This window comes from Vulpes lagopus, chromosome 19 (genome assembly GCF_018345385.1).
Source record: "Vulpes lagopus strain Blue_001 chromosome 19, ASM1834538v1, whole genome shotgun sequence".
NCBI lineage: Eukaryota > Metazoa > Chordata > Mammalia > Carnivora > Canidae > Vulpes > Vulpes lagopus.
Window position 1 is genome coordinate 46,009,711 of NC_054842.1, and position 13,492 is coordinate 46,023,202.

Here is a 13,492-nt window from a genome sequence, read left to right on the forward strand (position 1 = left end):
CTGTCCAAAGTGATGCTGACAATTTACATTTTCTCCAAAGGTATTTGAGCATTCCCATAGCTTTTCATCCTTGCTCTCTCAGCTGTCATTACTGGATGGAACAGAGAAGAAGCGCGCGGTGACTCGCACAGAAGAGGTGCGAGTGGTTGGATCAACTCCGCAGACTGGAAATTGAAGCCCTTTAAGGAAAAGGACAAATGTCTGTGGAATAAAATCCAAATTCCTTACCATGACACGCACAGCACTGCCTTACCTGGCTTCCTCTTACCTGGCCAGCTTCTCCAGCCTCACCTCACTTAGGGTGGCCTTCCTTCTATTACTAGAACATGCAAACTCATTCCCACCTCAGAACTGGATGTTGTCTCTGCCTAGAACACTCTCCTCCCAGCTCATTGCATTACTGGTTTCTTCTTGACCGTTGTATAGCAGCCCCATCGGAGAGACCTTCTCTGACCACAAAATATAAAGTAGTCTTGCTATTTATCTTCCTGCTTACCCCATAGCTCTCATTTACATTTACATTACCTTTTTTTTTGTTCATTGTGTTAATCGCAATTTGAAATGATTTACTTTGTTTCTCTCACTGGAATGTAAATCCTATGAGGGCCACATACAATGCCTGACATGTACCCATTTTTTATTGAGTGAGCGAATGTACACCTCGATGCCTTCTCCATTTGGTAACTTGTTACCCTTTCCTAGCACTTCTCCCACATTTACTGTCCCAGCATTTTGCTGACCAGTAATGTATAGATTAGGGTGAATGTAAAAGAGCTTGATAGAATCCTATACAGACACCCCGTGGTGTCTGCCTATTTCTGTCTGAGATATCCCAAGATCTTACCCATTGACTCTACCCACAGTTGAACCATTCTCTTTGGACTGAAGTCAGGCCATTCCCCTCTACCCACAATGCCCAGAACAGATGACTCCCACCCTTCTCTCTCCATCTTTCTGGAGGTCAGTGTGGCTTCCATAAATGCTTGGTAAAGGACGAGGTTTCCCTGACTCATCTCTGCCCCTTTCTTACTAACTGGTGGTGTGGAAGACTCCTCAAGGCGCTGAGTGTATATTCATTTACTCATTGTCTGGGCAGTGGTGACTTTATGGGCATCATCTGAATCACTTGTGATTCCTGCATCCAGCTGACTTTCCTTAAGGATTACTTGTTGCTTCTGGGAGACAATGCCTTGATTATTCTGAGATCGATCAGTTGATTTGCTCACCTTTGTGCCCTCCACCCCTCATGACACCTAGCTCCTGGGCTGGGACAGGTGGTCTCTTTTGGGTACTTCCTGTCCTACTTCTAATCACTGCACTCACCTATTGTTTTGTCATGGTCTCTTTCTCCCTGAGGAGAGGGAACTATGATTGTAAGCTTTGTATCACCAGTGCTTGGCACAAAGTAGTCATTTAATAAATGTGTATTAAGCAGATGGGGTGAATTCTAGACCTGGAATGAAAATCTGGCTTATTAATATATTTGATTTATGCAGAGAGCACCAGCTGTGTCTGACAGAAATTTGTAAGCGGTAGCAACTCAGCTCCAGAGAAAACCAGGTTCTCAAAAAAAAAAAAAAAAGAGAGAGAAAACCAGGTTCTCCACAAATAGTTGAGGTAAGAACTAGACTTTGCATGGGGCACTGTTAATCTGACCTCCAACCACAACATGAAGCATGGCTGGAGGTAACGCACCCGGAATTCCACTTCATGCCCTGGTAGAGATTTCAGTTCATTCATTCGACATGTCAGGTGTTTATATGTTTTCACATGAACAAGGGAGCAAGAGGCTGATTATTGTCCCATTGTGTTGTCACTTTGCTTAATAATTTCACACAGAGGGAGTGTCTGGCATATTCAGAAAATGACTCAATGGAGAGTATCATCTCTGAAAGAATTTCAGAACATCATCTGAAAGAATGATGTTACACTATCATTTTCTTTTTTTTTCTTTTGTTTTTTTATTTATTTATGATAGTCAGAGAGAGAGAGAGAGAGAGAGGCAGAGACACAGGCAGAGGGAGAAGCAGGCTCCATGCAGGGAGCCCGACGTGGGATTCGATCCTGGGTCTCCAGGATCGCGCCCTGGGCCAAAGGCAGGCGCTAAACCGCTGCGCCACCCAGGGGTCCCCTACACTATCATTTTCATTTCCCAGTGCTAGCCCTGTAGAGCAGTAGTGGACAGTGGGTGCGAACAGCAGCGTTGTTTCACACCTGGGCTCCTCTGTGCATTGTCTACCGCTGGGCCACCACGAGGCATAACAGAGAAACTCCAGTGGTTCTCTTTTTGGCTGTGGACACATATATAGTCTTTTTATCACCTGCTTTTGATTCACCAGTTTGCCTCCAATCAGGGTATTCCTAATTCCTGGATCTCACTCTGTGTCATAGCGGAAAAACTGATAAGACGCTCCCCATCGCTTCTCAGCCTTTTAGCTAAGATCAAGTGTAATACCTGATAAGACATTCCCTCCAAGGAAATGTGTAACTTGAGGAGAGTTATCTTTTCATTATAGATGGTCTTGTTCCAAGTTTAGCAAGAAAGCTTGGGGGGGGGGTGTTTTTGAAACAATATAACTCATTTCATATTGCCTCAATCATATTTACATGCTTTAAAATTATTTTATTCTTCTCTATTGAGTATATTCCTAAAAGATTCCTTGCATTGTTTCTGGAATAAGGTAGAGCCTAAAATATATACATATGTAATATTTGTTGTCTCATAGGAAAATGAAACAATAGAATGATCATAATAAATTACTTAGTTTGAAGTAAAAAAAAATGTTTTTTTCCTTAAGATTTTATTATTTGAGAGAGAGAGAGAAAGTGAGAGAGCTTGAGCAGCAGAGGGAGAGGGAGAAGCAAACTCCCCACTGAGCAGGGAGCCCGACCCGGGGCTCCATCCCAGGACCCGGGGCTCCATCCCAGGACCCTGAGCTGAAGGCAGACCCTTAACCAACTGAGCCACCCAGGCACCCCTGAGGTAAAAAATATTTTTAAGCCATTCTTTGCGTATTATCTAACATAGCTGGGGAAAAGCACAGTGCATTTCTGTGTTTTAAAAAAAATTATTATTAAAGTATAGCATTTGCCTCCAAATATGTGATCGGCATCCCAAATGTTATCAATTTTATTTAGTACCACCGTTAAACCTTAGACTCTAAACGATTTTGCTTTATTTATTCATTCATTTTTTATAAACTGGTAGTAAATTTACCAGCAAAAATGGAAAACTAACAGTTCCAGAAGGTATTTATTTCTTTACTGAGAAATAACGGACATTTATTTGGCTTATTTGGTAACTTTCTACTTAATAGAGCTTAATTTTCTATGAGTCTCTTTATTTTCAAAATTCGTATTGGCAATGACTTATTTCCCTGCTTGGAAAAAAATTCTTTTTCAAAAACATATCCATACACAAATACAGATAAGAGACCAGAAAGAAACAGAGCACAATTAAAGATGGCTAGCTCCCTGTGGTGGGGGTTATGAGTACTTTTAAAATCTTTATATTTTATACTTTTCTGTAATCTCCTACATTTTCCACAATGAGTCAGTATTACTTTTGTTAGCAGCAAAGGCCACCAATGAAATGTACTTTAAAATATTTGGCTCGGGGGATCCCTGGGTGGCGCAGCGGTTTGGCGCCTGCCTTTGGCCCAGGGCGCGATCCTGGAGACCCGGGATCGAATCCCACATCGGGCTCCCGGTGCATGGAGCCTGCTTCTTCCTCTGCCTGTGTCTCTGCCTCTCTCTCTCTCTGTGACTATCATAAATAAAAAAAAAAAAAAAAAAAAAAAAAAAAAAAAAAAAAAATTAAAAAAAAAAAAAAAAATTTAAAATATTTGGCTCATATACCTTAAAAAGTTTGCATAGACTAATACACTGGATGTGTTTTTGACATCTTGATACCAGCAGGGCTTTGCTGCCAACACTATCTAGAGCAAAGAGTTATACTCTCTTTACTTACCAGTTATATTAAAGTGCATATATGTATGCACTTAATTTTTTTTTGAAGAACTTGTTATTGTGGGGGGAAAAAAACAACAATGCATGAATTAACAGAGAGGATTATTCAGAACTGAGATTACCTAAAACAGACATATGGAAAAGCAGACATTAATAAATAAAACCTATGGCACACCCGAATCCGCTTTTCATCTATATAGATTTTCAAAATAAGACATACCCTTATCGTCACTTTTAACAAGCCAAACTGTTAAGTAAATAAAACTGCCTTGAAATATGACCCTGATAGATTAATAGATATAGATATGTTTTTTCACTTGGAAACATTTTTACTTTTAATACATTTTTAAAGAGGCAACATCAATTTCTATATTACATGTAATTATGATTTTTATTTTTATTTTATTTTTATTTTTTTTAAAATTTTTATTTATTTATGATAGTCACAGAGAGAGAGAGAGAGAGAGGCAGAGACACAGGCAGAGGGAGAAGCAGGCTCCATGCACCGGGAGCCTGACGTGGGATTCGATCCCAGGTCTCCAGGATCGCGCCCTGGGCCAAAGGCAGGCGCCAAACCGCTGCGCCACCCAGGGATCCCGTAATTATGATTTTTAAAGTAAAGATGGTTTTAAAAGGTGAAAGATTTATCTGATTATCTAATCCCCTCTGCTGTTTTCCTGCTAGAACTCTGATAATGGACACTTGGGCTGATTTGCTCATTGGCCTCAGTGGGGTGAGCTAAATGCAAAGAGTCCCAGAAGTGAGTTGTTTAGTTTTCTGACTGCGAGTGTAAGCTAGTGATGACTCAGGATGTGTTCCACATTTGTAAGAAAGCATATTTCTTGGTATTTCCTTGGTCATTACACATTTCTCTAAATCCCTCACACCCCCTCCCAAAATAACAAAACACATGAAGGCCCCATAGTTTGTTAAGCGTTTTCATTTATTATAGCTGATATTGTTTCCATGGTGTCTTTCCTTACACCGGAATTGTGACAAAGGGCAATTAGTTTCAGAGAAAGTGAGGAAAGGTAGGAAGGTTGCTTTAATTTTTCCCAAACCTGGCTGGAGGGGAAACTTGCGCATCCTTCAAGTTTATGAAACAGGCGTCGAATCTTGATTAAATTGGCCAGTAGCAGCAGGTCATCCTCATTCAGGTATCGGAGAACTGGAATCTCCTCAGGGTTAGGTAGCTTTTCAGCAAAGAGAAAGAGAAGGGAAGCTCAGAGACCACCTGTGGAAGGTGGGAGGTGGGAGCAGGCCGGTCACATAGAATTTGGATACTTTCAAATGCTTACAGTATAGTCAAGTCATTTACCAGCGTATACTGGGGGGCACCAAGATGCAGCAAACACAGTCCCTCCCCTGGGAGCTGCCCAGTGGGGAGAGCTTGGTCAGGGCTGGCCTAGAGGCGATGAAGGCACCAAGTGGACAGCCTTCCTCACAGAAGGTAGCACCCAAGTTGAGTGTTCAGGAGAGACCGGGATGGCTAAAACTCCTTCCCTTCTAAAATGTGCCCCTACCTCCAGGACGCCTTCCGCACTGACCTCTCCATGACCCTCCCTCAGCCTCTGCCCTTCCCCTTCCTCACAGCCTTTGGTGATTTAGGCTGATGTCTCCTTGCAGCTGCAAGAAGGGGAATGGATCTCTCAGGACACTCTTGCCTGTGTTTCCCATATGCAGATGAAGGACCAGCCTAGGAGGGGTGTTTGGCCTCAGTGGGGTGAGCTAAATGCAAAGAGAGTAACCACTTACCTGCAAGAGACATAAGAACACACAGCAGTTTCAGCCCTCCCTGCATCAGAAGGTAGGTGTGTGTGTAGCAGGGTGGGCATGGGGGGTATCAGATGGATGAATAACAAAGAATGGACTGGCATTTTTACCTTCCCTTCAATCCCAAATTCCATAAAATGACAGAAAATATTTTAAGGGAATGAATCAATAATGGCTCTAGGAAATAGGAAAGATTTTGATCAGCAGGCTCAAAAGGCCAGAAGCAGGGAGACTCATTAGAAGCAACTGTAATGATATAAACAAGAGATGGACCAGGCCCAAAAGGCAGACAGGAGGGGTGGCATCAGAGGATGTGAGAAGGGTTGAGACCAGGCATATATGAGGTGAGGCTTGGAGGACTGGCAGGGAACAGATGTGAGGCTGTGACACCGAGAGGGGGAGGACTGCTCCAAAGTGGCCCGAGCTACTGAAAGAATGCAGTTGTCTTTGTCTGAAGTGAAGACTGAGGGTGGGGCAGGCTCTCAGAGGTAATTTTGCTAAACTTTTATCTCCCAAACGGAGGTGCAGGATTGGAATCTGAGATGTACAGGTGAAAAGTTCATGGGAGATCAAATGAAAGGGTTATCAACCATTGTAGGTGGTATTTAAAGACAGACTCCATGAGACCCCCCCCCCCCAGGAAGTGATTCACTGAGGGAGATGAGTATGAGCCCCCACAGGAGGCCTGGAGCCCCTCAATATTTAGAAAATGGGGAGATAGAGTCAGCAAAGAAAAATGAGAAGAAACAGTTGCTGAGGAGGAAGGAAAATCAAGGGAGAACAGTGTCCTGGAAGCAAGGCAAGAAATGCTTCCAGGAGGGGGAAGTGAACAACTGGCCAGTGCCACTGGAGGCCACTCTCTGTAGCATAAATTAACTATAGTGCATATGAAATGTTATGGAGCAATTAAAAATCAAATAGGCAAATATGCTTGGAAATGTGGATGAGGAAAAACCTTTAATAATCCGTAAGTGGAAAACAAAAACAAATAGAATCCTCCCAACAATACAAGCAATACCATCCAATGTTTATTTTAAAAAAGATGTGTGTCAATAATTTATAAATACACTGAAAAGAGAAATACACACCAAATTTTGGGTTGTGATTGCCTTTGAGAAAGAGGTTAGAATAGATGAAAGGAGGAAAGAGGAATCTGTTTTTTACTCTATTTCTCTATTATTTGAATCTTCAAATATGAGAAGGTATTGAACATTTATGTCACTTTTTGTAATTTTTTAAAAACCTAAAGAAAGGGTGATCATGAGGACAGTGAGAAATAAAAAAAAACTTTATTTTTTTTTAAAGATTTTATTTATTTATTCATGAAAGACACACAGAGAGAGGCAGAGACACAGGCAGAGGGAGAAGTAGGGTCCGTGCAGGGAGCCTGACGCGGGACTCGATCCCGGGACTCCAGGATCACACCCTGCGCTGAAGGTGGCGCTAAACTGCTGAGCCAACCAGGCTGCTCTAGAAAAACTTTTAACATCAAATTCCTTTTTTTTTTTTTTGCATCAAAATGGCTCTCTTTCTGATTAAAATTTGTTTCTAAGGAGGGAGATGGGGAGAGGGAGAACATTTTTTACATTTTTGGTAAGAATGTATTTACCATGAATGTAATGTACCAAAAGAAGCCTAGCTTATAAATTTCTAACAAATAAAGAAGCTTGTCTGGAGCCTGAGCAGCTGACTGCGTTAGCCAGGCTGACCGAGAATGGGATTGGCTGGGAATAGCACTGAGCACATTGCAGACCCTCACTCTCTGTTGGCTGACTCTGAAGTGTCCCTTTTATTTGTTTTTTTTTTTTTTTTTTTTAAGATTTTATTTATTTATTCATGAGAGACACAGAGAGAGAGAGGCAGAGAGAGAAGCAGGCTCCCTGCAGGGAGCCTGATGCAGGACTCGATTCTGGGACTCTAGGACCATGCCCTGGGCCCAAGGCAGGCGCCAAATTGCTGAGCCACCCAGGTGTCCCTTATTTGGTCTTTATGAGATATTATTCCTGCTTCTGCTAAATATTGAGGTCATATTTCCAATGGCCTTAAAAGTGTAGAGTTTTTTGAGATTGACAACACCTTTGAAATCTGGAGCAATCCCTTCCTTCAATGATTGATGAAAACAATTGGCCTCAGTGTTTAAGGGACTTGTTTGGAGCCACACACTAGATATGCTACATGAGCCTCTATTTATGTCTATTTCTATATCAATATATATATTTCAACATTGTTGAGATGTAACTGGCAAACTGTATATGGAGCTATCATTTACTGAGTACTTAGTAGCAAGCACCATGCTAAGAACTTTGCATTCTCAGTGAATCTTCACAACAACCTGTTTGCTAGGAATCATTATCCCCATCTTAGAGATGAGGGAACTGAAGTTCAAGTTCACCCACTTAGCTAAGTGGCAAAGAAACTACGTCCCTGTAACCTGAAGGCCATGTTCTTAACCATTGCCAGTCACTGAGAGTGTACTCTAGGCCATACCCTGGGTGGGACAGAGGAATCAGAAAGACAGAGATTTTGTCCTTCTGGAGCTCACCATCCGGGAGGAAAGGCAGGCATAAAGGCAAGTAGGGCAGCATGGTCCAGCAGCAGGCGTGGGGACAGAGGTGAGTTCATGGACACCCCAGGGAAGACCATGATGGACCCTGATTGGGCAAAGGGCTAGGAGGTCTGGGAAGCATCTGTGAGGAGGTGGGACTTATGCTTGGTCTTGAACATAGTTAGAACCCCGGTCTCCTGACTCAGTCCAGGCCTTTCTGCTATAGGGCAGAGGAAAAACACAATACAAAATCCTAAAACCAAACCCCCAAAGTAGCCTACTTGGTCACCAAGTAAATAGTACATTTTAGTTGGATCCAAATCTGAACTAAAAGGAATTTCTGAAGAATAAACAACAACAAAGTTTGCCCCAATTCCACATGACATCTTCACTGTGTGTTTTTTTTCATTGAATTCTGAAACTTTTCGTGGACGGTACATTACACACAAGGCTAATCTGTCAGTAACAACACTGACCAGAGTCATTTACTCTTATTATTCTAAATGACTTTAACTATTTTCAAAAATGCACCTACCTTCACTTTGGTCCCAACACTGATTCTTGCCTGTTGGCCCATTGCTAGAAAAGTGACTGAAATCTTGTCTTGTTCTAAGATGCGAACTCCAATGTAATGGTTCAAGGCCAGAAAGACAGGTTTAAATGAAACAAAGGGTGAGGAAGCAACAGAACTGGACCAATTCCAAGCCCTTAATCTGTTGCCAGCTTGATCTGAATACTGACCTCCCAAGATATTGATGTATACCCTGGGCAGAAAGGAAATTAAAAATTACCATCATTATAGTAACATTATAATTCAACCTTGAAATTAGCCCTGTCACTTGCTAGCCAAGGGAAGCAACGGTACATGGTAGCCAGTTGCGTACGAATAGCGCAAAACCACAGGTGACTTTGGGAGTGGCAATACTGTGACTGAATTTTATACTAGTTTAACGTAGTGGATCCAACTCAAGACCCACCGGTGAACCAAACTGGGTCCAAAAGACGGAACCCAGGATGGTAAAGGAGCCTGGAAAACTGTGCTGGGAAGAATGAAGGCGGAGCAGGGAAGTTTTTGGAGAGCAGGAGAGGAGAGCAGACTGTGCCCAAAGAGGGGGGACCAGTGCTTAGATTTTTCCCCAGGACGAAATGAAGACCAGTGGGTGTAAGTCCTGGAGAAGCTCTGATCAGCCACAGTACAGGACAACCATGTTCCAACAGCACCCAGCACAACTGGGAGCCAGGAGTCCTAGAAGGGCTCTAGTCAGGGTGGGGTATGGGCAAGAGAGGCTCAGGGAACATCTCTGAAATGGCTCAGTGCCTTGTGACGGAGGGCAAGGTGGAGCTTAGACAAATTGGGCCTCCCCTGTCTCTTCGCTTAGCTGATGCCACATTTTACTACATCACATACATACGAAGCCCAGCACAATCTGAGCTTCAGTGGCACAAGTGATGACCATTCTAGTTATCTCCTCCTTGTGCTCTCTCACCTTCTTCCAACTTGGATTGCCCTCCCTTTCTTGAGGAGTGGGAAGAGGTACAATTGTGGGTATTTAGAAAGTTGACTGCATTTGATAACAAATTATTATTTTTTTAAAACTAGATGAATTGGCCACGAGGTGCCCCAGAGTGAGAGAACTAATATCTTATTTCCCCACCGTTGATTACTGGCAGCGATCTAATAACAAAAGTACAAATGGGAGATTTAGGTGATTATTTTGTCATACGTGAGAGGAGGAGGGTTTCTTTCATCTTGAAATGTGGATGAAAATAATACCTGGCTAAAATGATCTAGGTCACTCCTTATTTAATAAGCATAATCTTTGAGTCTATACCATGCACTTTGAGTCTATACATGCTTGTAGTGGCAAAGATTCGGAGAGTGCCTGCAAAGAACGTTGGTCCAGCAGGGGAGATGGGCTTGCTACCCAAGAGGCAGCTAGAAAGGGCAATAAGAGTATGCAGAAGTCACATCAGAGGGCCAGGAATTCAGCTAGTGGGGCAGAGGACTTCCCAGACAAGGGTGAAGTCCTAGAAACCAATGAATATCTGGGGACAATTAATACACTGCTCCAACGAATGTGATACAGAACTGCTATTGAATTCTGGAGGATAAGTTGAAATTCTCCGGTTCACATAGGGGTAACGGACTGACTACTACTGCTTTAGACCAAAAAAACACAAACGTCCTAACTCTCTCAAGTATGGGCAGAATGTCCAGACTTTGTCAATCATGGACAGAGTTTCTCAAGATGAGATTGTTATTCCTGTAAAGAATTTAAAGGGAGAGTATCTCTTTCTGAAGAGCTTGAGAAGTTGGAACTGCATTTGAAGTTAGAGCCCAAATTTCACTTTCTCAGGTTAAATCAAATAATATGAAGTCAGAGTAGATAAGTTCACAGATCAAAATGAGATCAGGATCTCTAGAGATTCTGTTTGTATGTTATTGTTGGTTATGGCTATAGGAATAGAGGAGTAGTTACGGATATAGCTCAAATGATAATAACACACACACAACTATAACAGCACGGTGTAGCAGCTATCCATTATAGATTATTTCCATAGCTGAGGCAGTATAACATTATCAGGCAGGCTCTAGAGAGATCATTTGGGTTTCTATCCCAAAGCCCTGGGGTGACCATGTAATTTATTTAAAGCCTCTTTTTTCTAATATTGAAATTATATGTTCATATTTTCTTATTATTTATGGGAAGAATATGATGAGCTTTGTTTTACATAGTTGCCTGAGATTTTTCCATGGAGAAGGTATGGAGTGACATAAATAAAAACTTTCACTGAGTTGAATATTACTATCTAAAGAGCACTAACTTAAATAATTCTTTTTTTTTTTTTTAAAGATTTTGTTTATTTATTCATGAGAGACTGAGAGAGAAAGGCAGAGGCACAGGCAGAGGGAGAAGCAGGTTCCATGCAGGGAGCCTAACGTGGGACTAGATCCTGGGTCTCCAGGATTAGGCCCTGGGCTGAAGGCAGCGCTGAACTGCTGAGGCACCCGGGCTGCCCAACTTAAATAATTCTTAAAGCCATTTGATCATTTGAAAGGAAGAAGAACACTTGCAGTTATAAGATGAATAAATTCTAGGGATTTAATGTGATACATAAAGATTCTTGCTAATACTATATATATATATATTTGAAAGTTGCTGAGAGTATATCTTAAGTGTTCTCAACACAAAAAAGAAGTGGTAATTATGTGACATGGTGGGGAGGTGTTAGCTAATGCAATGTGATAATCATTTTACAATATGCAAGTGTATCAAATCAATACATTTTATGCCTTTAACTTGCACAATGATATATGTCAATTATGTCTCAATAAAGTTGGAAAAAAACAAAAGAAAAATAAAATTTCACACACACACACACACACATACACCACCACCACCACCACCACCACCACTCCTATCCCAAATGGCAGTAAAAGAAACTTAGAAACCTACCAGACATTTCCATTGGGATGATAGCAGGAACTTCTGCCAGAAGAATCTAGCAATGCCAAGATTGCAGGGTCAGTGGGCATGTCTTCTTGGACTATACAAGTGAAACCACTGATTTTGTTGGGCACTCGGATGATGGCTAGGTTTCCAGATGGGTAGCTGAGATCAGATAAGGTCATTTGAGCTGTTCTAATGGTCCTTGACTAGGCTGGGAATAAATTCAGCTTATGAGAGAGCCTATGAAACCATTCAGGTATGGGAGCTACTATTATTACAAAAAGGATTTCATGCTTTTCATGGGATCAAAATATGGTTATAAGACACAAAAATCCTCAACAAAATACTAGCAAATGGAATCTAGCAACATTTAAAAGGATTATATACTATGACCCAAAGTGGAGTTTACCCTAGGAATGCAGGGTTGGCTTAACCCCTAAAAATCAATCAGTGAAGCATATTACACTGATAGAATAAAGAGAGAGAGAGAGAGAGAAAAGATCATCTCAATATACACAGAAAAAGCATTTGGCAAAATCCAGTACCTTTTCATGATAACTCAATGAACTAGGAATAAAAGGGAAACTCTTCAACCTGATAGTATCTAACAAAACCCCACAGCTGACATCATATTTATTGGTGAAAGACTGAGTGATTTCCCTCTAAGATCAAGAACCAAACAAAAATGTCCACTCTCCCCGCTTCTATTCATTGCATTTAAGGATCTAACCAGGGAAATTTTCTGAAACAAAAAGAAATGAAAAGCATTCAGATTGGAAAGGAAAGATGTGAAACTATCTCTATTTGCAGATGACATGCTCTTATATAAAGAAAATCCTAAGGAATCCACAAAACAACATATTAGAACTAACAAGTTCAGGAGGGATGTAGGCTACCAATATATAAAAATCTTTAAAAATATATAAGAAATATAGAAAATATATATAAACATATATGTAAATATATTAAAAAGACCAATATATAAAAATAAATTATATTTCTGTATACTGGCAGTGAACATTCTGAAAATGTAGTTAAGAAAATAATTCCATTTACAATAGCATCCAAAAGAATAAAGTCTACTGAGGATAATTTACTGCAGTCCTGTCTAAGCTGATTGGAAGCCTAGAGGTGAAGTAAACCAAGACTGACTGAATCATTTTGAAAAGCAGCCATGGCCTTCAAGAGAATTAAGAATTAAAGCCAGGGCATAAATGATAACTAGTAATAAAAAAATGGGAGGAGTTATATAAAATTTATTGATATAATTAAAACAAAACCTACATTTTTTCTCACAGGGCCTAGGGAATGAAATCTTCATTATACTTCCTAGGCCATGAAAGTCATTTTCCTGGCTGATTATTGGTTTGACTAAACTTTTAGGAAACTGTAACTAAACATGACTTTCTCCTATAAACGTGAGGCCTTCATTCACCAAAAAGCTCTCCTCCTTTCATAGTTCTGTTTGTTTTTTACTTTCCTTGAGGTAGTAAATGTCCTTTATGTCAAAATAGCAAATGGCCTGGCCATCAGGCGGAAGTTCAAGTGATGAATAACTTAGTGTTCCATAAAGTGGGTATCGGATTTTTGTATTAAAAAATAATGTGCTGCTCGTGGATGTGTAAATTGGTACACATTTTCAGGGGGATAAAATTCATCAAAAGTTTAAAATGTCTGTAATTTCTTACCCACAGTTTCTACCCTGTGACATGCATGTTCCATACATTCAAGGAACTAAGTATGCAATGAAATC

The 13,492-nt window shown here is 40.9% G+C and overlaps 1 protein-coding gene across 1 annotated transcript in view; it reads right to left on the reverse strand.

The window, feature by feature from the left end:
* Window positions 1–4,898: 4,898 nt before the first annotated feature.
* The window catches only part of ERICH6 (glutamate rich 6), a 30,666-nt gene continuing 22,072 nt past the window's right edge, over window positions 4,899–13,492 (reverse strand). Inside the window, exons 13-15 of the mRNA XM_041733896.1 lie at window positions 11,746–11,901; window positions 8,823–9,051; window positions 4,899–5,162 (exon numbers count right to left, since the gene is read on the reverse strand). Of these exons, the coding sequence (XP_041589830.1) occupies window positions 4,899–5,162; window positions 8,823–9,051; window positions 11,746–11,901 (649 nt within the window). The remainder of the gene's footprint in view (window positions 5,163–8,822; window positions 9,052–11,745; window positions 11,902–13,492) is intronic.